This window comes from Gouania willdenowi, chromosome 15 (assembly GCF_900634775.1).
Source record: "Gouania willdenowi chromosome 15, fGouWil2.1, whole genome shotgun sequence".
Taxonomy (NCBI): Eukaryota; Metazoa; Chordata; class Actinopteri; order Blenniiformes; family Gobiesocidae; genus Gouania; species Gouania willdenowi.
In genome coordinates, this window is record NC_041058.1 from 29,062,367 (window position 1) to 29,090,223 (window position 27,857).

At 38.7% G+C, this 27,857-nt stretch overlaps 2 protein-coding genes across 4 annotated transcripts in view; one reads left to right on the forward strand and one right to left on the reverse strand.

Annotated features, from left to right (window-relative positions):
• Positions 1 to 491: 491 nt before the first annotated feature.
• On the forward strand, positions 492 to 27,630 carry LOC114476563 (serine/threonine-protein kinase VRK1-like). 2 transcript variants are annotated; one of them, XM_028468171.1, is made up of 14 exons: positions 492 to 664; positions 1,581 to 1,718; positions 1,803 to 1,858; positions 3,821 to 3,890; positions 6,933 to 7,020; positions 8,286 to 8,394; positions 8,607 to 8,699; positions 8,824 to 8,956; positions 18,030 to 18,150; positions 19,284 to 19,342; positions 22,335 to 22,507; positions 23,887 to 24,018; positions 25,017 to 25,163; positions 25,259 to 27,630. In XM_028468171.1, the coding sequence occupies exons 2-14, from the start codon at positions 1,586 to 1,588 to the stop codon at positions 25,604 to 25,606; spliced, it is 1,662 nt and encodes a 553-aa protein (XP_028323972.1). In that variant the 5' UTR covers positions 492 to 664; positions 1,581 to 1,585; the 3' UTR covers positions 25,607 to 27,630. The 2 variants fall into 2 exon arrangements, with proteins under 2 accessions (XP_028323972.1, XP_028323973.1); XM_028468172.1 differs by lacking the exon at positions 25,259 to 27,630 and having other exon boundaries at positions 25,017 to 25,183.
• Positions 25,210 to 27,857, reverse strand: part of fancl (FA complementation group L) — a 48,790-nt gene continuing 46,142 nt past the window's right edge. For both annotated transcript variants that reach the window (XM_028468174.1, XM_028468173.1), the window contains 2 exons: positions 25,793 to 25,864; positions 25,210 to 25,668 (listed from right to left, as the gene is read on the reverse strand). In XM_028468174.1, coding sequence (XP_028323975.1) covers positions 25,633 to 25,668; positions 25,793 to 25,864 — 108 coding nt within the window. In that variant the 3' untranslated portion in view covers positions 25,210 to 25,632. The remainder of the gene's footprint in view (positions 25,669 to 25,792; positions 25,865 to 27,857) is intronic.

Consider the following 27,857-nt stretch of genomic DNA (forward strand, 5'->3'; position numbering starts at 1 on the left):
TTGTTTCATTTAAAATCCATTGTGGTGCTGTTTAGAGCAAATACAGTAATTATGGACCTGACTGTATATTTTTTGAATATTTGTTTGTGTTTTTAAGGAGATAGATTTGCATCTTTATGGTATTATTCGATCCCAGAAAAACGTTTAAGAAAAAGAAAAAGAAAAAAAATCACTTCAATAAAAAAAAAACAACAACTTTTCAATTAAAAAAAAACAAAAAACTTTTCAATCATAAAAAAGTTCACATCAATCAACAATAAATATTTCAAACAAAGAAAATTGTTAATTTGCAATTATTTGGGTCTCAAATATTTTTTTTTGCATTTGAACACGTTTTTTTCTTTGATTGAAATTTTTTAATTGCTTTTTTTTTTTTTTTTTTTTTTAATTTTTATTGAAAAGTTTTTCTGGATTGAATAATACAGACACAAATCTACCTCCATATGATTTGGTCAGGGGGAACTTTTCTTCATTCTAATTGGCTACTCGTCACAGTGGGCGGGACAGTAATGAGGAAGTAAAACGGCTTTGTTTTCTACTCTTCTTTACTCAGAGAGTAAATAATTGAAAGAGATAACACGTTATTTACGATAATACTGCAATTTACAGTGTATTTGAAGCAGACGGTGGAACCGACGGTTGTCTTCGATACATTTCAAAGCCCGTGAGTCTCATTTATTGTCTGAATAGTGGCTATGATTTCTGCTCGGTTTCAGTTTCAGTTTGTAACTTGTTTTTTTCACCTCGACTATTATTGTCCTTTTATCGTCTCTGTGTTGCAGCTAACTTAATTAAAATATTGATATGTAATTATGTTGTGTAGTCGACATAAGTTTATGGAAGCCCGTTTCTGCCACTTAAAGAATAAATAAAAATCACCACAGCAAGTCAAAATTACGAGTTGGTAATGTCACAATTATGAGATACAAACTGAGCATGTGCTGCAGTCTACCGACACTGACTGTTACCATTTTTAATTACACTTTAAATAATAATTAATTACATTTGTTAAAGGGATATTTAATGGCGTCACGGAGGGTTTTCTGTGGATTATGAAATGTTCCTGCATGCACGCTTACCTACGTCATAAATGATTCTGTCACATTTTTTTATCTTCCTTTGCAACTTTATAAAATAATTTCCTCATAAATATGAATTCCTATCTCATAATTATGACTTTTCTCAAAATTCGGACTTTGTAATTCGTAATAATGACTTTCCATAGTCGGGCTTCCATAACATGATACTGACAGTATTTATTTTCATAGCAGTTTTAGATAGTTGATGTATTTTCCTAATAACCTGTAATAACCGGCACCACAAACATTATTAAATGTGGTTTTCTCCAGTTAAAACTGTAGTCTGTTTTTAGATGGTTATAATACATCCTCTAAGCGTATTACAAATAACCACCTATTTAACTGCACAGAATGAAATAATTTAAACATTATTTTAATTTGTTTAATGTCTCTTACTTGGTTTATGATTGATTCGGTCCATGGGACAGTGCTATTTTTGTGATCCGCATCTGGCTTTATATCATGTGAAGAACATCTAATATTTTGATCTGTTATTTACAGTATATATGATGCCACGACCAAGGAAGAATGGATTGCCCAAGCCACTTCCAGAGGGCTTTATACTTACAGACATGATGAAGAAGAAATGGAGGCTGGGGAGGATGATAGGTGAAGGTGGCTGTGGACTGATTTATCTCGGTAATGAGTAAATAGTGCCTACACTCAGATAAACATACAAACAATAAATCTAACTCTAACACTCTGTCACATGCCATCTTGAAGCCGCTGAGGACACAGGCAGACCTGTTGCAGATGACAGTGACTTTGTCATCAAAGTGGTGAGTACATATCTACTGCACATATGTGGCTATCACATGCTTAGAACACATTCATTGTCCTCTTGCATTCTGCTACTATATGGAACGGCAAATTGTAATTCGTTATTGATATAAACATATTTATGCCACTGTAAATTACATGATTTATTCTCAAGGGGCCCTATTCTCCTGTCTGAGTCATTCCATGTCATTTCAAAACATTTTTGGGACATCCCTCACACTTTGATCCCAAAAAATTCTGAAATATTTACCAGTTATTTCCTAATTAATTCAATAGGCACACTGTACAGTTTAGTTTGATCAGATGAATACTTTTTGAGATATGGCCAATTCTAGTGAGGCGTGTATTTGTCTATTTTCGTCCATCCTTATTTTTGTTTCGTTATCTCAGGAACTACACCACATAGGAAACTGACATTTGGTACAGTAATACAGCTCCACCAAACATATTTGCTATACATCCTATCTGGTGGACATGTCGGCTCTTTAAATTTGGTAAAAGGTTTGTCTGGGGTTGGGACTGGAACATTTTTGGGCCTTCAGTAAACAACTTTGCATATGTCTCAGCTCCCTGTAATTCTACCAGCTTTGAGCTATGCACATAGACTGTTCACATCACTGATGATTAGTGACATACAGTAAATGCATTGGTTCTGGGTGACAGTCTCTTGAAATCTGATAAAATAATTTTGGGATTTCATTGGCCCACTGCATGTTAGAATGTAAGAAAAAAATCAGATTTCTGTTTTAATTTATAGTATAAAGGTCACTCTTTCTTGGGATATAAAATCATTTTTTATTGTCTTTTTTTTAGACCCCGACTTTGAGGCTGTTTCACCACTTTTTTGTAATTTAAAAAAAAAAAAAAATTGTAATTTATTAGTAACATAAAAGCATATAATAACCATTGCATCAGAAAATAATTTATTATTATTTATTTATTATGAACAAATTTGTGATGTTCTACATTTTCTTTTTTTTGGGGTATTTTTCCTTCAAAACACACACACACATATATATATATATATCATCATCATTATTATCATAGCAGTAATTACTGTAAATGCTGCATCACATAAGCAATAACATGAAAGATGAAGCATACTTTCAATTTGAAAGGCCTTATTTGTTGAAGGAGAATGTAACAGATTTAACTAACACGAATTCTATATTATTTTGCCACATTGGACTCCATTATGTAGCCTCCTGCGTGTAGATGAATGTTTAGTTCACCTGTTATTTACATTGTACGTAGTATGAAAATAGTTTGACAACAGACTGACCAAAGTGGAATGAAGTCTGAGCTTCATCAGTGCTTCACTGAATGAGCTGGTATATCCAAAGTTTAAGGCAAAATAAAAAGAATGAAAATAGAATGGAAAACCTCTTGATGACAGTGGCAGTAGATTAGATTATTTCTGCTAGTCTCTTTTGCAATATTATTAATATTTGTGGCTTAAATTGTAACTGCATCCAAACTTCCATCACAATCTTAAGTGGAGGGGGAGGAAATGCCACACAGCCAGAATCCATGTGGCTACGTGCATCACAGATCATGGTGTGCTAGTGTTATCTGACACTGAAACTGCAATTAGTGTGAAAACTAGAGATAATTGTATTTTCCACAATATTATTCTTGCAGGTCTATAGGAATTTATTTTACACATGAATACATCACACCCCGTACATTCTTTTGTCTTTGTGACGTTGCTTTATTCCACTTAGTCTCTTTAGTTTAGGATTGGACAAAATCTTGTTGGTGGTTCTTTTTGTGCATATTTTTTGGTCTTCACCACTACACAACTGAACTACTGTCTTACTTACCTAACTCCAAACATTTAATCCTAGATAAACAGCATATTATACCATTTGCATTCTAACATTGATTAACATTTTTAATGTTTCCTAACTGGAGTAATGAGTGATAATGAAATCATGGATCCCATGTGCTTGCATTTTTAGGAGTACCAGGAGAACGGCCCCCTGTTCACAGAGCTGAAGTTCTACCAGAGGGCAGCCAAACCAGAGAGCAGTGAGTAACGCCAACCAGTCGCCATCTCGGCAGCTCGCTAGAGCACAAGAGCATTTGAGTGATGAAGTAGCTGCAGACACTGTGTGCCACACTGTAATTAATAATAAGCAAACATGCACCACAGTTGGACTCAGGCCCTTGTCTCAGTCCAACACCTTTATTTGGAGAGGAGCGAGGGAGGGAAAGCCACTCACTCGTAATAATACCTTGGCCTCCGCTGAGCCCCTAACCACCTGCTAATCTGATGTAGAGCCAGAAAAAATGGTCGCCATCAAGCCTTGAGCCAGGTCTACTGCTTTGTTTTCTGCTTATTGTGTCTTTGAGATGCAAGTGCCTTAGTGTGATAAAGACTATCTGATCAATAGTAGCAGACAATGGGTTTGGGTCGTGTTAGTGAATTTTTGCCGGATAAACGCTCGTCCCGTTTTACTCTACTCCTATTAACTCTACTGTAAAAGAACACAACTAACCCTTCATATAGAATTTTGTAAACTAATGTACTTATTACAAATTATAAGTTAACTTTTAAACTTGTAATTTAAACTTTAAAGCTGGGGTTTGTAGAGTCTTGAGGCTCTCCCCCCTCCCATCCTGAATGAAACTCTGCATGCATGAACTAGTTGTGACTGTTTTCTCCATAAAAACTAGTAACAAATGTAGGAACTTTATCTTGTGCTATTGGAGCGTTTTCTGATGTTTTAGAGACATGAAAGTATGTATCACTCACTGCTGTGAGGACAGTAAGAGGCTCAGAGTCACAGCTGCTCCTCAAACACAGTCAGCAGAGCAGACACACACTCCGTCCACACTGCATTTGATTTGTTCCTTCCACCTTAGATAATTTTTAATAAGCTATTTATTTCATCTGTTCTCACTCTCTCTCTCTGACTCGGGGCGGACTGCGCTGACTGACAGTGGATCGCTCGCATTTTGCTGCGCACACCGACTCCGCGGACAGGGTTCCTCCCGAGCACGTTTGTGCCTTTATTTTGTTGCTTCTCCACCTCTGTCTTCCTCTTTCCTCTTGCTTTGCCGTGTAACTGCTGTGCCAAAAGCCACATTAGAGACTTCAGCTGGAATATAATGCAATGGGATTTTCCCTGCTCTCAGCTCGGGAACGTGCAAGTTTTGACGAGTGGCTCGAGCAGCCGCTAGTAATGCTTAAAACAGCTTATGGGATCGCCCTGTTGGTAGAAAGATCTTTGATTGGCTGAAGTCCAGTGTCACGCTCCTGTATTTCTAAAGCTCATTTACAGTCAGGAGAAGGAGAAGAGATTCACTGTCCACTCAGAACACTTTGGATTATAATATGTCGAAAACACTTCCGTTGTGGCCATTTTGCATTAGTGTTGTGACCTTTTTGCATTTGTGTTCATTTCTGTAAATGCATTCACCTGACACTTCCCAGCCACCGTACAAAATAGGTAATTTATGTGAATCGTATAGATCCGATGAGTTTTTTTGCTTGGGGGGGGGAATCGGGGGGGTCATAGGGTGTTTACTGCTCCTTGCACGCTGGAGGTTTGATTCATTCCACACACATCTAGCGTACATAAACAGTTGTAATTTCTACATATTACTCCACGGCGGACTAATATGTGAGCGCATAGCCCTCAGTGGTCGCGCTGTGACCTGCTTGGAACAGGTCACTGGACCGGTGTCACTTGGCCGGGAAAACACGCAGATGTTAATGAATCACTTAATCGGCCATTAAAAATGTAAACCACTGAAAGTGACATAATGTTCATTAACACCCATTCCTGGGGAAGCTACAATCAGTGAGGGAGGTGCTGAGCAGGGTCCGTCAGCTTCACCTACTCAGTGTTTAATATGAATGTCTCATCAGTGCTACAGAAGATCTGTGGGAACAAGGTGTGTGTTTTTGTGGACCAGACTGATTCCAGAGATTGTAGAGTCTGAAACATTGTACGTTCATGATAACTTGATACAGTAGCTTCTAACATTCTGGCCCCTGGTGGTGAAGTAACTTTGATCAACTTGAACTTTGATTCAGTAAATCATTGATCGCTGAGAGGAAATTGGGTGACATTAATGCTGCTGTCATTCATACATCTTTATATGACGTATGATTATAAATAATTAAAAAGGAGCAGTAAGATTTATCCATGTCAGTACAATCTATACCTACCTTTCAATTGGAGCTTTCATGTGGTTATAAATTGCATTTTATTTTGACATACATTTCTGTTTAATTATGTTTTTTTTTTTTTTAATTCATTTTGTTTACTCATAGGAGTTGAAAAACAATATTTTCTGAAAAAAATTGATGAATGTTCTTTAAAAAAAAAAACAGAATAGAATATAACAATGTGGAAAACACAGAATTATGGAGTTTGGAAAAAAAATAAAATGTTTTTTATAGTGCCCTATGTAAGTCCTGTTAATGTTTGTCAGTTATTTCAATTCAATTCAACTTTATTTATATAGCACAGAATACATCAAAGTCACTCAAAGCACTTAGCAATATAAGATTTAAAGTAAGTAAGTAAAGAAAGAACCCTACGATGAAAGTGCAGCTGAGAACAAAGCAAAAGCAGTGGAGAAAGGATCAACAAAGAAAGCTTGAGAGGCTTGTCCAGAGCAAAAGAGGAAAGAAAAAAGGCACATGATGGAAACTGTTAAAAGGACAATAAAACCAGTAGCTCAGCAGCAGTGGTGTTAAGTAACAAAATGAATTACTGTACAAATGTTTGGTACTTTTACTTTAACATCACAATTCTTCTTACATATATTTTTGTTGTTTTTCACAAGCCACAACTTGAGTGGCGTGAATACATGTTTTTTTTGCTTGAAGAAAATCGTGTATTTTTCCTTAGTGTACTTGAAGTGTTAAGATCAAAACAAATTCTCTGGGAGAGGATCCTGTAAGATGTATTTTTTTGTCACCTTTTTCACACCTTTGGTGTTTGCATGTCTGCATTTATTCATGTGCCAGAAGCCAGCCTTCAAGTCACCTCCTCAGCATCCATTTGTGCGTCTTTCTCACGCTTATCGCTCATTGTTGTTCTCGTCTTGTTCAAGTGCAAAAGTGGAAGGCAAGCAGGAAACTGGACGTGCTGGGTATTCCTGCATTCTTGGGCTCAGGACTGGCTGAGTACAACGGCCTCAGGTACGAACGAAGCCCAGCTGTGTCAGGTGAAATAGTTTAGTAACAGATTGGCTGAATGTCTGGCTACTCTGTTTATGTATAACAACAATGTCAACTTGGTTTGTACTGATGATTATTGCTTAATGAAAATTGAAACAAAACTGCACAAAGTTGTCTCCAGGTAATATAAATCTTTAATCAGAAGTGTTCCTGTCTGTACAAACATGCAAACTAAAGTTTTAATTAAGGAACAAAATAAAAGTTTTCTTAAATGTAAAATGTTGTTGTGGTTTTAGTGTTGCTCTTGAAATGGTTTGTGTGAAACTGTGCTGTAGCATCAAACTGACTGTGAGGAATGAGGGCAGTACAAAGTTACTGGGTTATTCTCATATTGGAAAGCTTGTCTTTCTTCACTCATTCTTTTTGCATCTCTGAAAAGCACATTTGGCCTCTTGAGTACTAATACAGTAGAATTTAACTTGTAATATTTGAAGGATGTCCAGATAGCACTCATTCAGAATGAGTTTGAGTACTCAGATTTGGGTAGAATTGCTTTGCCAAAGATCTTTATTAATGTTCTAAATTATGTGATTACAAATTTGAAGTTATTGTTATGAGATTTTAAGAATTGTTCAAAGGTCACTTTTTTATTTTGTTGCAATGGGGGGGCCATGAGAGTTTTTCATTCTTCAACTTTATTTATAGTTTTTCACATTATACAGAGCAACAGTGTGTTAAAACATATACATACAAAACAAAACACACCCTATCCCACCCTTCATCCTGACACCTGGGAATAACAAAAGAGATAAAAAAAAAACAAGCATATCTTACAAACAAAAGAAGGGTCAATGTTCCCATAGGGCACCACTCATTGATCATTTGACACACTAAAATGTAGCAGAAGCCTAGATGCACAGCATCAAGAATACATATTGAGCTGAGAACACATACATTGATTACGGCTTGTGCACAGGTTCATACATAAGTACCCATGGATCTTTGATATAAAATTGAAATTGCAAAAGGAGAAAATTACATTTATACAGCTGGAGGAAAATAAAGAGTGATGGTGAGTTCTAGAAATGGTGACCTTGTATCAATACATTTCTGTCTAAATTTGGATCTATTGTATCTTAAGTTTTTCCAGTGGAATTAGGGACATTTGTTTTACCAAAGATATGAATGATGGCATTTTTTACAAGTTTGAGTATACACCTTAGTATCAGACATCCCTGTAATGCTCTATGATAGAGATATTTAACTTATTATTTACTCTTACACAGTTATCGCTTTATGGTCATGGAACGACTTGGCAGTGACCTGCAGAAAATCTGTGAGCGCAATGGAGGAAGACTAAAGAAGGAAACGGTGTTTCAGCTTGGCCACAGGCTGGTGAGAAAATAATGTCAATAATTACTGTGTAGCCTACACAAAGTGTGCAAGTGAAGAACCAGCTGCTCAGCTGGTGGAATAGACCAGGTTAACAGATGATGATCCCTCTTTATTACTAACACAATCACTGCTTCATTTTTGGGGCATTTGTAATTAGGTCTGTCTAAACAGTCTGCTCATAATAGCTTCCCCCCCTTTTTTATTTTTGACAGGTGGATATACTGGAGTATATTCATGAGAACGAATATGTTCACGCCGACATTAAAGCTGCCAACCTGGTGCTAAGTCACAGAGGGCCTGAACAGGTCAGTCCACTGGAGACCTGTGATAATTGTCCAACGTCTGCTCTGCTTTGCTTAATGAGATGTCTCTTTAAACAGGAACATTCCCCTCATTTGTTTTTATATTGCCACTCGTTGTGTCTCGTAGGTGTACCTGGTAGACTATGGACTCTCCTATAGATACTGTCCCAAAGGAGTCCACAAGGAATACAAGGAGAAACCAAGGAAAAGCCCGGATGGAACCATAGAGTACACCAGCATTGATGCCCACAAAGGAGTTGGTAAGTTCTATACTATAGGTGAAAAGAAGTGCTTGAGAAATTTATTGTTTTAAATAATGAGATTGAAAGTATAGGATTTGGTCTGTCCATCAGCGTTTTCTGAATGATAATGCTGCGTTCACACCACACGTTTTCTGCGGGACCGTTCGTGTCTATCGCGCGAAACCTTCTACAGGATTCGCAGGATCAAAAAATGTTTCCCTATTTGCTTCATATTCGCGTCTGAAGCGAAGCTCCACCCACCAGACTCCCAAAAAGGCGACAACCAGGCTCTGTTTGTTTCCACCATCAACTATGGAGGACCCCCGTCAATTCACTGCTCCTTACCTTTGGAAGGGGAAGAAACGTCAGCTTTCCTGGCTTCACCAGGTTAACCAGCGCCATATCCAACACGGTGAGATTCAGTGCCTGCTTCAGGAGCTACGCCTGGATGATGACTTCTTCCAGCGGTACCTGTGGATGACCAACGCCCGATTCGACGACCTGCTGGGTCGGATTGGCCCACGAATGTCCTGGCAGGATACCAACTACCGGAGCTCCATCTCTGCAGCCGAACCACTGTCTGTCTGTCTCCGGTAAGTTTCATAAGCAACTGAAGATGTTATGATTCATCAGACACATCTCTCACATGCACAATAAAGATAGATACTATATTAATCCCAAGGGAATTTAAAAGCAGAATTATTAAAATTATTGTTTTCTGGAGATACCTATTCTGGGAGAAAAGGCCTGCTTTATTATTGTTTTTATCATAAATATATTACAATTAAAATAAAAGTTAATCATTATAATAAATTATTTACTATTGTTATTTTTTGTCCTCTTGAGACCTATTCTGGAAGATAAGGCTTGTTTTATTAATAATATTTTTTGTTTTTAACTCATATTAAGATTTCATAAATCATTAGTTATTTACTACTGTTAATTATTGTCATCTAGCAACACATTCTGGGAGATAAGGCCTGTTCTCTCTCTAATCTCTCCACCTTTTATGCACACGTACACACACCCACATTATATATATCTGATTATCAATGATCTGAGCTTTTCCATGTTGTTCACTGTGCAGGCATCTGGCCACAGGTGACTCCTTCAGGACCACAGCTAACAGCTATGGATGAGAGGTCTTCACATCGTACTTCTCGGCAGGAGTTATTCCATGGCTAGACATATTGCACCAGCACACCCAAAACGACTATTTTAAGAGCCAACCACATACTTCTATAGAGAAAACTTCCTACTGTATTAACTTGTGTATAATAAATATGGAAGAATGGGGAGAGAAACGTCTGTCAGCTTCATTTTTAACCAGAAAGAAATAATCCAAGAAACCTCACCTCTGAAATTAATGTAAGGCATTAAAGGTCTGACAGAGAATCAATATGAGGAAACTATATATTCTTGTATGAACAAAATATATAACCTTGATGTGGTGTACGCATTGCTGTTAAGATGCATCGATAGAAATTAAAAAGAAAGCAAAAGTACACTTCAAAATGTGTTTTTAATCAACAATTCTGAAAGAACACCATGTACATTAACATAATACCTCAATTTTAAACAAACTATTTACTTCAATATTATAATACATACATAATAAACAAACTAGTATAAACAACTATTCACAATGTGGTTCCTGCCATGCAAAGAGTGCCGCCCACCCCAGCCCATCCAGCCCAATCCAAAACCTAATTAAAATTTTCCAAATTTAGTGTTACCGGGTGATAATAAAGAAATTTATAACTGAAATTTAACGTTCCCTAAATTCTGGTGGCACTTTTTGCATGATAGGAAGCAGGCTTCTCAACAACGTCTCATCCTCAGTCAGAGCTGGTGGTAAGGAGGTGGTCTCCTGAAGGTCTGTAGGATAAGCTGCTCCACCTCTCTTGGAGGGTCTTGGCTGGGCCTCTTCTTTGCTCTTTTTCCTTAAAAAAACAAAACAAACACATGATATATATATATATATATATATTAATAGCTTATCAAGTCACTGTTACTTAAATAAGATCATAGATATATTTTAATTAAACATTAAATTAGGTAATGATCAACATTGTCATCACTGATATACCAAGCATTTATAGATACATTTGATTTATAACAGAATGCAAAACAACTTCTGTCATGTTCATATCAGATGGTTTGGCTGCACTTGTTTCTGCAGTAGATGCTGCTGCAGCACCATCATCACCCTCAGCATCTTCTCCTGCTCCCTGAGCACTATCTGTTCTCCCTCCCTCTCCTTCTCCATCACTCATTTGATTGTTTACCTCTGAGTGACAGCAAACACAATATATGAAATGCATTACTATACATTTTTAATCATTATACTAGATTTAGATCCCCCACTAGAAGAAGCCCTGTGATGCATAAAGGCCTGAGTATTAACCTGGTATATATTTCTATATGTCTGCACTGATAAACAAACCTCCAGTCTCTGATGGTTGACCATACTTTGCGGTCCTGTCTTTCTCAACCCCCTGCCCCATGTTGCTGCTTGTCTCTCGCGGTGGAACAAAGGGGTCGACGAAGGACATGACCACAGAGTATTTCCACCGTTTGGATGTACCTGCAGCTGACCCACTACGCTTCTCCTGACTTTTTTTCCTCTCATAAACCATCAGTGAAAAAAGCTGGTGTTAGCGGCTAACTCTATCATTAGCTAATGCTATCCTTGCTCACTGCCGACTTTCAAAGATGAAAACTACAGAGAGAACATTTACCTGCTTCTCCCACCTCTTCGCTGATTCTCCTCCATGCCAAATCCGTCCTGGTCCTGGTCCCGGGTAAAATAACAGGCCGTGTCATACAGCTCCCGGTGGTCACACACCGCTACGATTAGCTTCTAAACTCCACCGCGCAATCCCTGAAGAACTTGTTTCTTTCAGTCCCATGTCGCCCTCCTTCCTGTGCAGCCAGCGTACCATCCGGTGTCTGTAGCCCTGCCAGACAAAGTCGCATAGGTGTGACTGAAAACTAAAAAAAAAATTCCAATCAGGAGCCGACTGATCATTCACTTTTATCTATTTCCAAATCTTAGTCATGTAAATGTGCATTTCAATATTTGTTCTAATCAGTGACATGCCGTGAGCACTAGGGTTGGGTTGGTAGGGCGTTATCAATTTCATATGTTTGGGCTGGCAAGTGTTAATCAAACAAAATCAACATCGTAAAACACCATTAAAGAAACTTAAACAATTATTCACTAAAGCCTCCATACTCTCCCAACAAGATATATCTCATGACACGGCAGCGCATTCGTTGTTTGTGTTGGAAACACAGAAACATGGAGAAAAAGACAACAACAACTCAGAACAGCCTCAGTGAGGAGCATCCACAAAGCCAGTCCTTCCTTTTGTACCAATCATTGTGGAAAATACGAAACATTTTCTGACCTTACCTTTGCTGAAGCTCTGGTAACTCAGGTGTTGGTCTCCCATCTTTTAAAAGCTGTCGTTTTTCCTCAAAACAATGTTGTGACCATGTCTTTATTGTCTCTAGCGCTGTCATCCTGCCTGTAGTGTTAACCCGCCCACTAGCTAGAGAACGTAGCAGGCCACGCTATATCAATTTACTAATGCACTCTGAACTTACATATAGCATTTAGCATAGCACAGTTACATCCAAAGGCAGTGTAGAGAGCTGCCTTTTTACTTAAATGGTTTTCATATTGGGGAACTGACCGGGCATGCCCAAACACATAAACACGCTATGGGGCCAGAGGCAGAGCAGCATTGTGCCTTTGGGAGAGGGTGTGGCCTCCTCCTGGCTCCACCTCCTGCCTTACAGCAGAGTGAGACTTGTGCAGCGTCTCTGCCGTACCAGGAAATAGAGATGTTTAGTCATTTGGGCTATGAAAAGCACAAAATGCTGACACCTTCAAACTTATAGGTACTGTAGGCTATCGGAAATTGAAAAATAAATAATTTATAATTACATTATAATTACAACAAATAATCAAATTATCAATTCACCCTCGGGTAGGCACTGCCTACCTTGCCTACCCTGACTGCACGTCACTGGTTCTAGAGCGTATTGTTCATCTTGGTCGTGAATGCGCTCCTGCTCATCTACGTATACTCATGTTTTTTTTTTTTGATTTGTCAATATGTATAAAAAGTCTTGCTGCCACACTGGCCTCTGCCCCGCTGAGCTGATATCGGGAACACATTAACTTGGAAATTGCTTACAAGCTCCCTCCCTTCGCTGACCATTGATTCTACATCTACGCTTGCTGCTGAATTCCCCTGTGCTGTCTCTGTTTTAACAGTTCCCTAATTAGCCGGAGTCATAACCTGCATCATGTATTCATCCCCCCATTCATTACAGGCTTTGATGTTGGGTTAGAGCGAGGCCTGTGCCACTGATAACCTCACCCACCAGCTGCAATGCCTGCTGGTTCAATACTGTGAGTTAGCGTGGCTCACACTGCCTAATCACTGGAGCACACTTTCTATCAAACTGATCGATAAATGAGAGAGGGAGCTGAAAGTGTCCTGTCAGCAGTAAATATCAAAGGAATGGCATGTCAATTTTAATAGTGCTTTGAATAGGAAGAAGGGTTGTGTTTGAATTAAATAAATGCAAATGAAATAGACATTTGTCTTCATAAAACGGGAAGTAACATATTTTTAAAAAAAAGTAATGAAGAACTTTTATTATCTGGATCTGATAGCTAAGAAGAACAAAATGCCATCCTTCCTGATAAATATTTACCTGTTAGAGTTCCTTACACTGACAAATTTGACCAAGCACTGGACCCTTACCTACCCGTTACTGACTTCCTCATCAATCCTCCTAACTCTTAAAGATGTTGACACGTTACCATGGTGAGCTCTGGAGAATACTTGCCACGTGTGGCAGTACTCTGAACCAGAGCTAAACGATGTAATTACTGCCATTCAGTAGGCGGACAGCGGACTGAAGACCGCCTCTGAACATCAAGACTGAAGCACAAGGGTTAAGAGTGTGACACTACAGCAGCTTTAGGGAATCTGAATAACAAAAGGAGATAATTAACAACACCGTCGCTTCGTCACCTTCCTGTCTAACGCCTGTACAGAGCATGTGTACTGTGTGTATTGATGTAGATGTGGCTCATGTATGTGTTCATGTCCAGGCCTCCTCTGAGAGCTGTTTATCTGAGTGTGTATACACATGCTATTCTTTACATCAGTGCAAACACAATACACCATCAACCAGTGGCATAAAAGGCTATCAATGGCTTGAACAATGTACTGTAGGTGTAGCAGGTGGTTTAATAAATGGTGATTCTACATGGTTTAAAGCTGCTACCCACAGTATTTTTAAAAAAATCATACACAGAAACAGTTTATTGCTCTGTATAGTTTATACCAGGGGTCAACAACGGTGCCCGTGGCCACCAGGTAGCCCACATGGACCATGTGAGGTGTCCTCGGGAGCTGTTGTCACCAGTGAGCTCCATCTAAAATCTGTTTTACTTTCCAGGATTGAAACTCACAAAGATAATACATTTGACAGATGTAGATAGTACTTAGTAGAGTTAAATACTGCTGCACGTGATAATGTTTTAGTTTTAAATTAATCATCTTTAAATGTTTCTTTTTACTGAGTCACATTGTGACAATTGTTTTTAAGTGTTGCAGATTGAGTGTATGGGTTGTGGTATGTTATATCTAATATGATATATAAGATATATTTTTAAAAACACAATGTAGAGTTTTGTAAAATATGACATATTTGTTACATTTTACAATAACGTTATGTTATCTAATTAGTTAAAAGTTGTTTTTTAGTAGCTAGGAAAATAGGAAGATGATCATTTTCCATTAAATGTAATGAAAGTTAAACAATTGCATGAATTAGGAGAAATAATGTTACATGTTGAAATTTAAACATTTCCTACCTTTTTAAGTTACTGCTAGCCTTCCTCATCATCTTACCTTCTAATTAAAGTGAAACCATGAACATTTGGTATTTTAGAAGTTATTTTCAAACTGGTAGCTCTTTGGACTATTCAGTACCTCTAAAGTAGTTCACAGTTTCAGAAAGGTTGGTGATCCCTGGTTTACACAATACAATGAATTTGTTTTGGTGGGTTGCTGCAAACAATTAACTAGTAGCAAAAAATAATAATAAAATAGAGCAAAAGAACAATGGAGTTTTTTAATGGAGGGGCTATGTAGTTTTACATGGTTGTTCATTTGATAAAATCATGATGTATGCCTCTTAGATAAACAAATATAACATTATTTACTCCAAAAAGAAAATAGAATGGTTAAAATTGCTACTCGAAAGTTTGTTTTCTTCACTGTAAACACTCTCTTATTGACTTTTTTGGAAAAGTTTTATACATTACATTGTGGGATATGGAGTCCTGTGTAGACAGTTGAATAGAAGTGTTTTTACATCATTCTTACCGTAATTTGCCTCCAAAAACTCTGCAAAAGATATATATATATATTTGTAGTATCTAAAGATTTTTAATAATACATCAAATCACAACTTCAGTTCTGTTATCTTAGCTTAACCACACATACACTAACAACGAGTTGAGATAGATTTGCAGTGTTTCCTATAATGTACATCTTTAAACATTACTCACAACAAAACCACAGACATATGGTATTCTCCACTTTAACTAAAGAAGGATTGTATTAGGTCCATAATGACGTATGTCAGCTAAAAGCAATATCTGAAGTTGAGCTGCTGATTCTCCCATGTAGGAATGGGATGATGCCGGACTGTAATTTCCCAGTTTTCCTACATCATTTCCACTCCCCGCTGAGCAGTTGAGGGATTCTATGCTGAGCTCTGGAGTTGATGCTCAGACACACATGGTTTTATTTTGTTCCTCTTATTCATGTTGACTGTTGAGTAAGAGGAGCCTTCGTATAGACGTTACATTACAAATTTACACCCAAAGGTTTGCAGATCACTAAAGCCATGTTATCCTGGTCTATGGGATTGAGGCTGCTTTAGGTGTTTAGGCCAGACTGTTGGCAAAGGACGATCAATGCATGGCCACAGCTAAGGGAGATTTCTCGTCTCTGATGGAGTAAGTCGATAGGTAATTTATCCTCAGACATTTGCTGGCTGTTACAGTATTGAGCTGCTAATACTCTGGGCTTGACCCCTCTGGATGGACTAAGTATTAATAAACCTCAAGTTTTTGGTCAACGTTACAAAAAACGAACCTTCCCTTACCTTCTTAAACTCCCTCCTTATTTAGTCCCACACTGTCAGACCTCTGTTACATTAGTACACTGGAAAAGGCCCGCTCATTATTGCTCTCTAATGGTCTTGAATAGGGATGTAACGATTCACTCAACTCCCGATACGATTCGATTCACGATACTGGGTTCATGATACGATTCTCTCACGATTTATTTTACAAAAAGGGACTGTAGGCAAACGATGACTGAAAAATACTGTATTATTTCCCTTTTATTTTTCATTGTCAAAAGAATCCCTTGATAAACTATTCAAAACAATGCAATTTAACTAAAAATAAATCTTGAATGAAATAAATAAAGAAATAATACAAATGAAGAAGAAGCTTATTAATTTAAATTCTGGTTCTATAGTAAACAATTAAAAACTGCATAATAGTTCTTTTTCTTTTTAAAAGTGCAACTGAAAATGTATTTTGTGCTTTAACAATTGGACTTAAAAAAAAACAAAAAAAAAAACAGTAATTTCACTTAAGTCAGATATTCGTTTGGACCAGCAGAGGGCGCTGGTAACCCAGTGATCGGTTGGCATGCATAAATTCTTGCAGTGAAGAAGAGATGCTATGCTAGCAGACAGTGCTAATAGAAAAACGTGACTTTTACAGATATTCTTTTGGTGCTAAAGTGGTAAGGAATCATTTATTAACATATTTAAGAGTAGAATGCGGCCAGAAAGAAAGTAGTAGCAGATTCCGCCCACCACGTACACTGCTGGACAAGAGAAGGGATAAATATATATATGCCGTTTAAAAAAAGTACTGCGATTCAATTTTCAAAGTATCGATGTCAATCGTGATACCTATGAATCGATTTTTAACTGCCTTACGATTAATTGTTACATCCCTAGTCTTGAATAGATCTTAACGGGTCAAAACTAAGTGATGGAAATTTTTGGAAAACTTTTGAAAAATCATTTTAAAAAAGTGTGGGTGGGAACTCTGTACCTAGACTCTGGAATTAAGCAGTGTATTTTGACAGCTTGACAATACATTTCCACTAATAGATATGATGAGCAGAACTGGGCAATATATCGATATTCAAGATATATCGAGAATTCAATACAGAAAATTACAATATCGCCTAAAACAATATATTTTTATTTTATAATTTATTTTGTATTGAAATACTCATTATAGGAGTCGCTGCTTTCACTACTTCTCAGAAAAGCATGAAAAGCACAGTTAGATGGATTACTGAGTGCACCCTATACTAGACCTTCCCCTAAACAAGCCACAATACAGAACTCACTCACACAAGCTGTCCCTTAGAGGAGAAAAGCCAAAAGTCAAAGCTATTTGTTAATAAATATGCCTGTGTGGCATTTTCCGATAAGCAAATCTAATTCAGAATTTAGTTTTTGGTAAGACTATTGAGTTAAAAATGAATATAATATAAAGATATAATAAAAGATTAATATAGTAAATTGCCATTTTGAGGAAAAATATCAAGATATGGGTTTTGGTCCATATCGTCCAGCCCTAATGATAAGTTGTATTTTCTAAAATGTTCTTATCGGGATTGAAAGAAGGGATCCAGACCTTCGTGCATTCTTATCTCAGCTGGATTTATACACTGAACAATGGATGCATCTTGATCTTCCTTGTGCTTCAGGAATCATTGTGTGCGCCACTAGAATTGTTCTGTCAGGTTTAACTTTACAGTGCAAACTGCACATATCCACAAATTTGTGTGTTATATAATTTCTCTGTTTATAACAGTTCATTTTGAGATGGAAGTGTTTTTCTCTTCCAATTGAGACTCAGGTTTGGATGTTTGTGCAACCAATGAAAAAGGATCAATGGATGATGTAAGGATTAAAGAATGTCTTCATGACCCTTATTTTGTTTGTTTGTTTAAAGATAACTCCCGTCGTGGTGACCTCCAGATTCTGGGTTTCTGTCTTCTTCACTGGCTGTCTGGGTCTCTTCCCTGGGACGCTGTGCTCAAGTATCCTCTTAAGGTCCACGAGGAAAAGACCAGGTATGAGTTCAAAGCACACTGAAGGTCACTGAAGGTGACCATAGTCTCTACAGAAAACCTTTTCACTTCATTTAAATGATTAAAGCAGTGCTATCCAAACTCAGGTTTGAGGGACCACCAGGTTCTCACAGGTTTGTCTCCTTGCTTCAACACACCTAAATTCTGAATGTGCCGTAATGCAGCGTTGCAGAAAGGCAGGGGGGTGCTGGATCAGGGAAACATTTGAAACATGTAGTACAGCAGCCGCAGGGACCAGACCTGGATGCAGTTGAATCACAGACAAACCGTAATGGGTTGATAAGGATTAATAATACACAACATGCAGAAGCAAATGCAAACTTTATATGTAAGTGAATTTTTGGTCTTAATTGCTTTTAGAAGTTTGAGTTATATTTAAATTTTAGAATGCTAAATCATGTAAATATATATTGAGCATTCCTTCACCTTCTCTTCCTCGATTTTGTTCTGGATTATAAAACTGCGTATGAGTCATTTCATGTTACTTCAACACATTTTCAGGACATACCGAAAATCCACTACAGAAAATCTGTCGCAAAAGTGTTTTTTGGATTTCAAGAGACTTTCACCCAAGAACCAATGCATACATGTGACTAATCATTAGTTATGTGAACAGTCTATATACATAGCTCATAGCTGATCAAATACAGGGAGTTGAGGCATATGTTAAGTTGTTTACTAAAGACCCAAACAAGTTGGAGCCCGAAATCCCGACCAACTTGTTAACAATTTTGAGAAGCTGGCATGTATTATTGCTGCAAAAATTTTAAAATATGAAGTTTTTAACATCCGGTTTTGGCCAATGAGGCCCTTTTCTGCAGGTGTTTATAGTACTGATAATACTGAATGCATGATAACTTCTGGAAATAATATTCCAGTATTGAGTATCTTTATACAATTAGCAAAATAAGATGACCACATTCTGTACATGTTAGCACAGCTAGACACGCACGCACGCACTCTCTCACACACACACACACACACACACACACACACACACACACACACACACACACAATACAGAGTATTTAAGGGTGAAAGGACATTTTCCTGTTGACGCCTACATTTTGTCTCACTCTGTCCTCCTCCCTCTCATTTGTCATTTTCCTGCTCAGACTTATGGAGAATCTTCCAGAGTCAGTCCAGCAGCTCTCAGTGAAAGGAGCCAGCACAGGTAAAGTACATATCACAGCAGCATGAGCTCACATTCATGTCAGTCCAGTTGAACAAGGAGTAAAACAGCAGAACCATAGAGAGCAGGTGTGGTAATTAGGGCGGTGCCTCCTCGGTATTTTTTAAACGGTTCTCGTACTTAAACGAGTATTTTTTTTAAAAATGAAACCGCACACACTTGATATGCAACATTTGCGGCTGGCATTAAATTACTAGACTGACCCAAAGAGGAAAGGTTGGATAGCAATGAAAGAAATGAGGGACCAAAATGTTTGTTCTTATTCGGTCTGGTTAGTACCGTTTACGTCGGAACTAGTGCCATATTGTCACGTTTGGGTACCCAACCCTAGTGATAATCCAGCTCCATTTAAAGGAAACATTGGTGGATTTGAACATGCACTACCATATTTAGGACACTACTTAACAATCACTAGAAATGGCTCGCCATTATTTTCATCGTAATCTATAATGAACATCTTGGAATAAATGGTTTTACTTTTCTTCACTGGAATGAGCCACTGCTACACCTGAGTAGGTGTGGCCAAAACTACTGCGTCACAAATGTGTGAATAAATCAATTGAAAATGAATGGAAAACGGGTAATTATGTGTGCTTCCACACAAAAAGGTGGAAAACACTGTAGTAAACACACCAGACCTTTATGTGGCGCTGGAACGCTGGCACAGAAATGCACCGAAACAAGGAAGAAGAAATCGAGAGAAAGGCAGCAGCAATAAGCCGTTTCACAGTTCTTCCACATTAGGTCAAAGGTCAAGAGGGATAAAATCACCATGGCTGATGGTGTAGGAAGCGAGTCTGACAGAGATTTTGATTATTCCTTAAAAGGTTTTTTTTGCATAAACGCGGCATCAGTCTCCAAGGCAGAAAGACCGAGTTAGCTGCTAAAGCTAATGCTGCACACCAGCTGAAAATTCAGTTTTTCAAACTGTTTCAGCTGATGGCGTTACTCCTGTTCACTTATCACCCTGTCATTTGTGCACTTCTTTCAAATTTGTAAATTGAATTAAAATAATAGCTTAATAAAAATAATCATGGACCTGATTAGTGCAGGTGGACCTCGTAAATTGACCTTTTCAAAGTGAGAACTCATACTGTCCTTTTTACACTTGGAAATCTTGCTTGTCCCATTAATAAAAATAATACATTTTATTTATTAACACTTTTCAAAAACTCTGTAACACTTGACAGTTATTAAAATAACTACACGTCAGAAAAAGAAACCAACAACAATAAAGTAAATACAATCACAAGTTAAAAGCTTGGGAGAGGAATGTGGAAACAGAGGCGGTCTGACACATTGATACGGCTTCTCTCATCGGTTTAACAAAAGTGCTCAGATATGTGCATCATTCCTGGGTAGAGTCCTAATCCGCCCGCTGGAGACCCAGGTAGTCTGGGTTTTCATTCATCAGGGGTCACCTGTGTGGAAGCGAGTGTGAAGCCTTGCTTCAATACTGCTGCTGAGCTGCTTCATCGGTTTTTAAAAGTGCTCGGATCGACCGAAATTGGCATCAGCGGAAAGCCCTGGACATCTCTTTGAGTTTGAATAGGTGTAATATTAATAATATGAACACTATTAAAACACTAATGATCTCTGGAATAACATTACAAACGAGTGTTGATGTTTATATCCCTCTCGACCTATGACCCCCCCTCAGGTCACACATGCACAGTTCCAGACTGTGAAAAGGCTTATTTGCAAGCCTGTCTGGATTAGGTTTTTTCTACTTCTTTATTTGGTCATAAAGAGAACCACCAGATTATTTTTAAGGTTGTGCTGCAGTTCCTGTATGACACTGGAACGTACGGGAGGATCTAGTCATTACAATAAAGACCAGTAGAGGGAAGTAATACGCCTTGTAGCATCCACTCTGCCGTAAATACAGAGGAAGAAGAAGAAGACACCTGAGGATGCATATAAAACTTGTTTTGAAAAAACAGGACATACGAAAGAAAAGAGGAAATAGATGGAGATAAAGACATGACAAGAGATATGCTTGTGGACCGACGACAAGGTAGAGCTGCTGCTTTGTTGCCATTGTTACTGCTGTTGTTCTGGGGGGTCGCACATGTGGGTTAAGAGAGAGGTGGGGCTATGGTATCATCATTTGCAGAGTATGTGTATACACCGTCCACATGGCGCCCCAGCTGCTGCCGTTTACAGACTTTCCCACTCTGGGACCCGTTTTCAGTAGTTATTGTATTTAGCTTCCAAAACGTCTTTGCTGTGTGGACACAAGGCGGAAACGACAAAAAACTTGACCATTTAGTCTACAGCCCATTTCCCTGTGGACGGGGCCTTACTTTGAGTCCAAATAACGGAGTTACCATAGTGACAGATGGAGTCAATAATGAAGCTGTAGATGAGTTTTTAGCTCTTACAGCGTGAGTTTTACTGAAAGAAACAAAATGTTTTTCTTCTTTTGAACATCTCTAGTAGTGGTTTAATATGAGATGAGACAGTGGCGCTCACATCCTAAACAACATGTGTAATTTTCCTAAGCTCTTTGCTTCCCAGAGAAGCAGCCGGAACTTTACTGCAGTTTCACAGCTGTACCATTGACATGCCTTTCAAAGTTTGTGGTGTTTTTATCTTTCCATATATAAGCAGAGGTCACACCTGTGTGATGTATGTTAGACTCTAGGTGCAGAGCCCAGCTGCTTGCCACAGATAACAACCAGTGTATGGATCAACTAAACCTTAGTGTATGTCACTGAGAGTTGTTTTCCTGCAGTCTGTGCTTCAGCATCAAGGATGACTTTGGATGACACCAACACATAATCTCACCACCGTGAGAAGATACATGAGCAGCCACTGTTATCTGCTGTGGAAGACCTTCACTGATTTCCTGCTTTTGCTGCTTTAGGACTCAATTTTTCCTGAAAAATCATGTTGATGTTACACTTTCATAGTATTTCTAAAGTTTGGCTGGATGGAAACCCCATTGAGTGACAGTTTCTCTTATTTGCAGATGAGGTGGCTGCGTTCCTCCTGCATGTTAACTCCCTGGACTACCAAGATAAGCCCAACTACCAATATCTGAAGCTGCTGCTTGGCAGCACTGCGTCAGGAAAACTGGACCTCTCAGCGCCTCAGAGAGCTGTAGAGGAGCAGTGCACTAAGGAAATCCGCAACAGGGAAAAGGTGAGACCAGCACCCTGTGATCAGTTTGTAAAGATATATCATGATAGATGTACAGCAGTCCCATATTCCTGCACAGTTAAAAAACATAATGTAATGTCATATACAATGCAGCTTTAGAGTGAGATGTGTCTCTGAATTTTATCTATTCTGTTGAGGAATAATATATAATAATAAAAAAGAAGAAGAACCTGTAAGCACACAATAAAACATCTTATTCAGAATTATCACTTGATTCGTTTAATTAATTAGCCTACGTACATTGTCAGTGAGAAACTCTCTTTTCTTGGGGAAAAATAAATCTACCAAACATTTGTTGATTGAACATATAACAGTAATACAATATATTCATCAATCATAAACTGTAAAATACAACTCGCTGCACCTTTAATGAGAAGGGTGAGGTTGAGAAGATCAAAGAACTCTGCAATGTTTGGATGAAGTTTAGAGAGTTTGAGTCTTTAATCGTTCTCCATGTAAAGTATTTTTCTGTATTCTGTTTTCATGTTTGTCAAAGCTGAAAATTTATTTTTACAAAAGTACGTCGTTGCAAAGGACGTCAAAGTCCTGACAGCCGGTTTGGCTAGCGCAAAGCAATGTAGTTCTCATCATATTTGGGCTCTTATGATAAAATTGCTTATTTAAGAGGCCAATGTGTAGTTTGTGGCAATGCATGGAGGCTCTTGACTGCTGCTCTATTTATATCCTAGCTTCAAATGTTCCCGTACCCCATGACAATTTGCGTACCCCACTTTAAGAACCTCAAGAGCACAGGAAGGAAATAAACATGTGCAAATACTTTTTCTGTTTTTTGAATTTAAGTCAAACAAGCTTCGCTCTTTAGCCACTGAGTCTCTCGACCTCCGAGTACAGAGACGAGTCACTAGAAAAAAGGAGCATTAACCCGCATTGACTCCTCCCAGTCCACAATGAGCATGTCAACCAAAGGTGATGGGGTCGCCAACTGGAGGAGGACTGTGATTTTCTTCCAATTCACCACAATCACTTATTGACCCCCCGGGGGTGGGGGTTAGCAGCAAGCCACCTCTAAACGGCCCAATTTGATAGAGTTGATGACACACACACTTTACACAGCCAAGGATGCCTCCAATTATGCTGCTGATTTCCTCTACTCGTATCATTTAATTTCCATGCTGGCCAGTTTGATCCCTAGTTAAACAGAAGTGGCCATTTACCAGCGGTTTACCAAGGAGAGTAAATGTCAGGTGGAAAAAAGTCCTGTGAATAGGCATACTGGAAACTCTATTCACTGCTGTTGAATAAATATACGGTTCCTTTATGAGAAATTTCCTGGATGGAGACAATCAGCATCTACAATGTTAGGAGCACGTAATCATCTATTTTTATAATTCTGTTCACAGAAAGTGGGACAAGCTTGTGAAGCTGTGAAACCCAAACTTGTGGCTTCAGACGACGACAATAAATTAAAGCGGAATCCCATCAGCAGCCGTTACATCAGAGGACCACCTCTCACTCAACCTCAGCCCCAACAGGTGCTGTCACTCCACCATTAAACTAACACTTAATAGTTTTAGCCACTAATAAAGATCTCAGGATGTTGTTTCTATTCACAAAGAAGTCTATTATCCCGTCTGGACTTAAGCACCTCTCTCCTGTGCATATTCTCTGGTCCAGGCTGCTGACACGCCCACCGCGCAAAAGTAGACCAAAAGCGCATTTGTGTGAATGAAGGCGGACTGAAGGAAAGGAGGCGGTGATGTCATTTTGTTGGGGCTGTTTAGGGTTAGGGTCAAATGTCATTGAAATCTGTGAGAAGCCTGATTTTATTCTTCCATTCATAAATGATCAGTGCATCAGTCAAACATCTGTCATCAATACGGTACCTGCTCTAAAGCGTGACCAAGTGTGATGTGCTGGAGATATAGGAAATGATCCCACAGAACGTCCTGCTTTAATCCAGAGGACAGAGATGTTTGCAGTGAAACAGAACCAGTGGCTTCCTACATAATACACACTTATAAATATACATTGTTTAAAGCCTTATGGAGCTGATGTGAGCGAGTCCAAACTAAAGATGAGCCTCATTTAAATATGTGTGAGAACAGTTTCTGGTATCCATCCTCTCATGCCCATTTAGTTGTTTTAACTGTGACTTTACGTTAGACATATGAAAATAGTTGAATCACTGTAACCAACGTGGACAGAAGTCTGCGTCTGTCAGAGTTTTAATTAATCGTGCAGCAGCAGCTGAGGCACAACTGGGGTGATCATAGCTGCAGCTACACAACGCACGAGTCCGTGTGGCTTAAATTCTAGTGCAATATAATGTTCACCTTAATGCTGCACTTATTCCTGGTTCAGCAGTGCGTTAGAGGGAGAAAAGGGACTGACTTAGGTAAAAGGGGAGAATAGCGCTCAAATATCATTATGACATGGTTTGTGGCAGCGAAACAAAAGCAGCTTTGATGTAATAATTTCTTGTTCACATACCTTCCTTTCATAATGGACTTTTTTTCTTGGTTATTGGCAGAGCGTTGTGTCTGCTGTTAAAACACTAAGGTCCAGGGCAGAGCCACTTCATGAAGACAGAAGAGACGAGGGGAGCGACAGACCTAAAGCCATTTCTGCATGCTACCTCAGAGGTCCTCCATTAAACTGCAGATCTCAGCCCAAACAGGTGTGAGGTCCTGAACACGAGCCTGCCGTCTTGTGTCTCATTGCTTTGAATTCTTTGTGCCGAGTGTTTTATTACTTACATCCAAATGGTTACAGATCTCTCACAACATGCAGAGAAAGTTGGAAAAAAAGCGCTTTGAAACGAGGAGCAGAAAGAAGGACAACCGGACTGTGATCTCAGGAACTCAGGATCAACGAGCAGCATCCCCCCAGAGAAAAGCCATGTGGACGAGTCCCTCCTTAGGTAGAACGACTGGGGTGGAGCACAGGTGGAAATGGGATGACGAGTTGTTCCCTTTAAAGGCAGAGAATGAACTGAAACACTGGGACGGTTTACATGAATCAGACCGAGCTCCCAGTTGGTGGGCGTGGCTTGTGATGGTGGGCTTTCTACTTCTCTTTAGTGCTTTAATGTTAGCGTGTGTGAAGATCTTTTTAAAATGAACACTTAAAGTGGAGATGGTCCCTCTTCAGGATTTGGTAGCTGCCATTTTCACTGTGATGGGCTGGAATAGAAAGAGACGCCATAGTTTATTCAACCAAGTAAAGTGTACAGTAATGGACAGTAATCTAAAGCCATGCTACCTAACTATATTGAACAAACAGTAAGTATAGTCAGTCACACATTACCTTGCTGCAGTACGGACACTCTCCAAAAACTATACTGAAGCTCTGTCTGCTGGAGGGCAGCGCTCGAAGCCACTGAAGAGAAAGAAAGAGAAAAAGGACTTGATCCACCATCACATGTTGTCTGATGTGCTCACCATAGATACCTATAGATGATTTATTTTAAATGAAGATTTATTGATAACGATTGGCTAAGTACACAGATTCCATATAACAAAGTGTTGGGGCACATGGATCCTGTGTGGTCTGAATGGAAGAATCACAGCAAGATGTTCCATTTATACTTTATGAATGTTTTTTTTCTTTGTGCTGTAAACATTACACATGATCCATATGTAAAAACATTCTGCAGATTTACACCATTTTTGATGTAAACATTTACAGTGAAACCTCTGAACCCACTGAAGAACCAGACAATCATACTTGTACCAGTAATTAATATACCTCTCATTGTTCATCAAGGCATAATCCCTCAACAGTTTCACAATATTATTTACATGTAGCTAAATATAACCTAGTTGTTAATAAGAAGGGCTACATGTTTACTGGTAGTAGGATATCTTCTTTAATGATTAGTGTTTACAAGTCATAAAAGATGTAATGAAATTCATCCACAGAAAGTTAAGCATACATATGTTTGGATGGATATTGTTATATATTAGAGCTGGGTGATATATCGAGTTTTCTCCTATCGCTATATCAGAGTTGCTGCTTTGACTACTTCTCAGAACAGCATGAAACTTATAGTTAGATGGATTTCTGAATGTGTCCGAACCCAGATCTTTCCCTAAACAATCCACACTACAGAACTCACTCACACGTGCTGTCCCTTATAGGAGGAAAAGTAAAAAGTGGCACATATTGTGCAGCTGTTTGTTACAGTTTTTTGGATTGCTTCCACACTAAAATTAAAAGTAGTACACTATTAGCAAAACCTTACACTCAAGAAGCAAAACATCAGCCCATATTTGCACAACTATAAGCACATTGTCAACCTCACACTTGTTGCAAAACTCTACACACAGTGATTTGCAAAACACTAAACACACTTAACATACATTACACACAAAAATCTATCATGAAGTCACTTCATTGCAATAACAAAGCACTGACTGTCAAATTACCACACCGTCCAACCAATTAGTTCAACACAGTCATCAGGTGTGCAAACACTCGTTTGCTTAATTGTAGACACACCAATCAGGTGTGTAAGCCCTATAAAAAGCACAATGGAACGAAGGTCGGGAACGACAAGGGGGAAAGACTCCCATGTTCACAGAACAGCAAGAGAGGGAGATCGTAAACATGGTTTTGGCCAACAATGCAATAACACTCAATCAGCTCCAAGCTAACATTGTCAATAACCACGTCATATTCAACAATATCCATCAGGTCTCAACATCAACACTGGCACGCATCCTAAAAAAGAACCATATTCAAATGAAGCAAATTTATCGAGTGCCTTTCGAGCGCAATACCAAAAAGGGTGAAACACTTTAGCAGTGTGATCATGCATACTGTCTCATAATCTTTTATTGTACTGTAATATATATACTAGATCGACACTGAACTACACAAATTTGCCTGATACTGTTCTTCAGAGAGTTCTACAAATGGATGGAGAGGAGATCCAGCATGAGTTCATGTACGCAGATGAGGCTGGGTTCAACCTGATGAGAACACAAAGGAGGGGCAGAAACATCATTGGCCACAGGGCTATAGTCAATGTCTCAGGGCAACGTGGAGGTAATATAACACTCTGTGCAGCCAATACACAGAATGGGGTCCTCCACCGCCATGCCCATATGGGCCCGTACAACACAGCACTCATACTTACATTCTTGGACAAATTGCACAACATAACAGCAGTAAATCGATCATATGCAATACATTGTTGTCTGGGACCATGTGTCTTTCCACCGCTCTGGTTCAGAACTGGTTTCAGCAACATCCACATTTCACCGTCTTATATCTTCCACCATACTCTCCATTCCTCAACCCTATAGAAGAGTTTTTCTCAGCTTGGCGGTGGAAGGTATATGACCTCCGTTTCCAGGCTGAGGTTCCC

Coding starts and splice junctions, on each gene's coding strand:
- LOC114476563 (XM_028468171.1), top strand. CDS start 1,586: ATGATGCCACGACCAAGGAAGAATGGATTGCCCAAGCCACTTCCAGAG. Junction 18,151..19,283: donor GTCCACGAGGAAAAGACCAG/GTATGAGTTCAA, acceptor TTTCCTGCTCAG/ACTTATGGAGAATCTTCCAG. Junction 22,508..23,886: donor AAATCCGCAACAGGGAAAAG/GTGAGACCAGCA, acceptor TTCTGTTCACAG/AAAGTGGGACAAGCTTGTGA.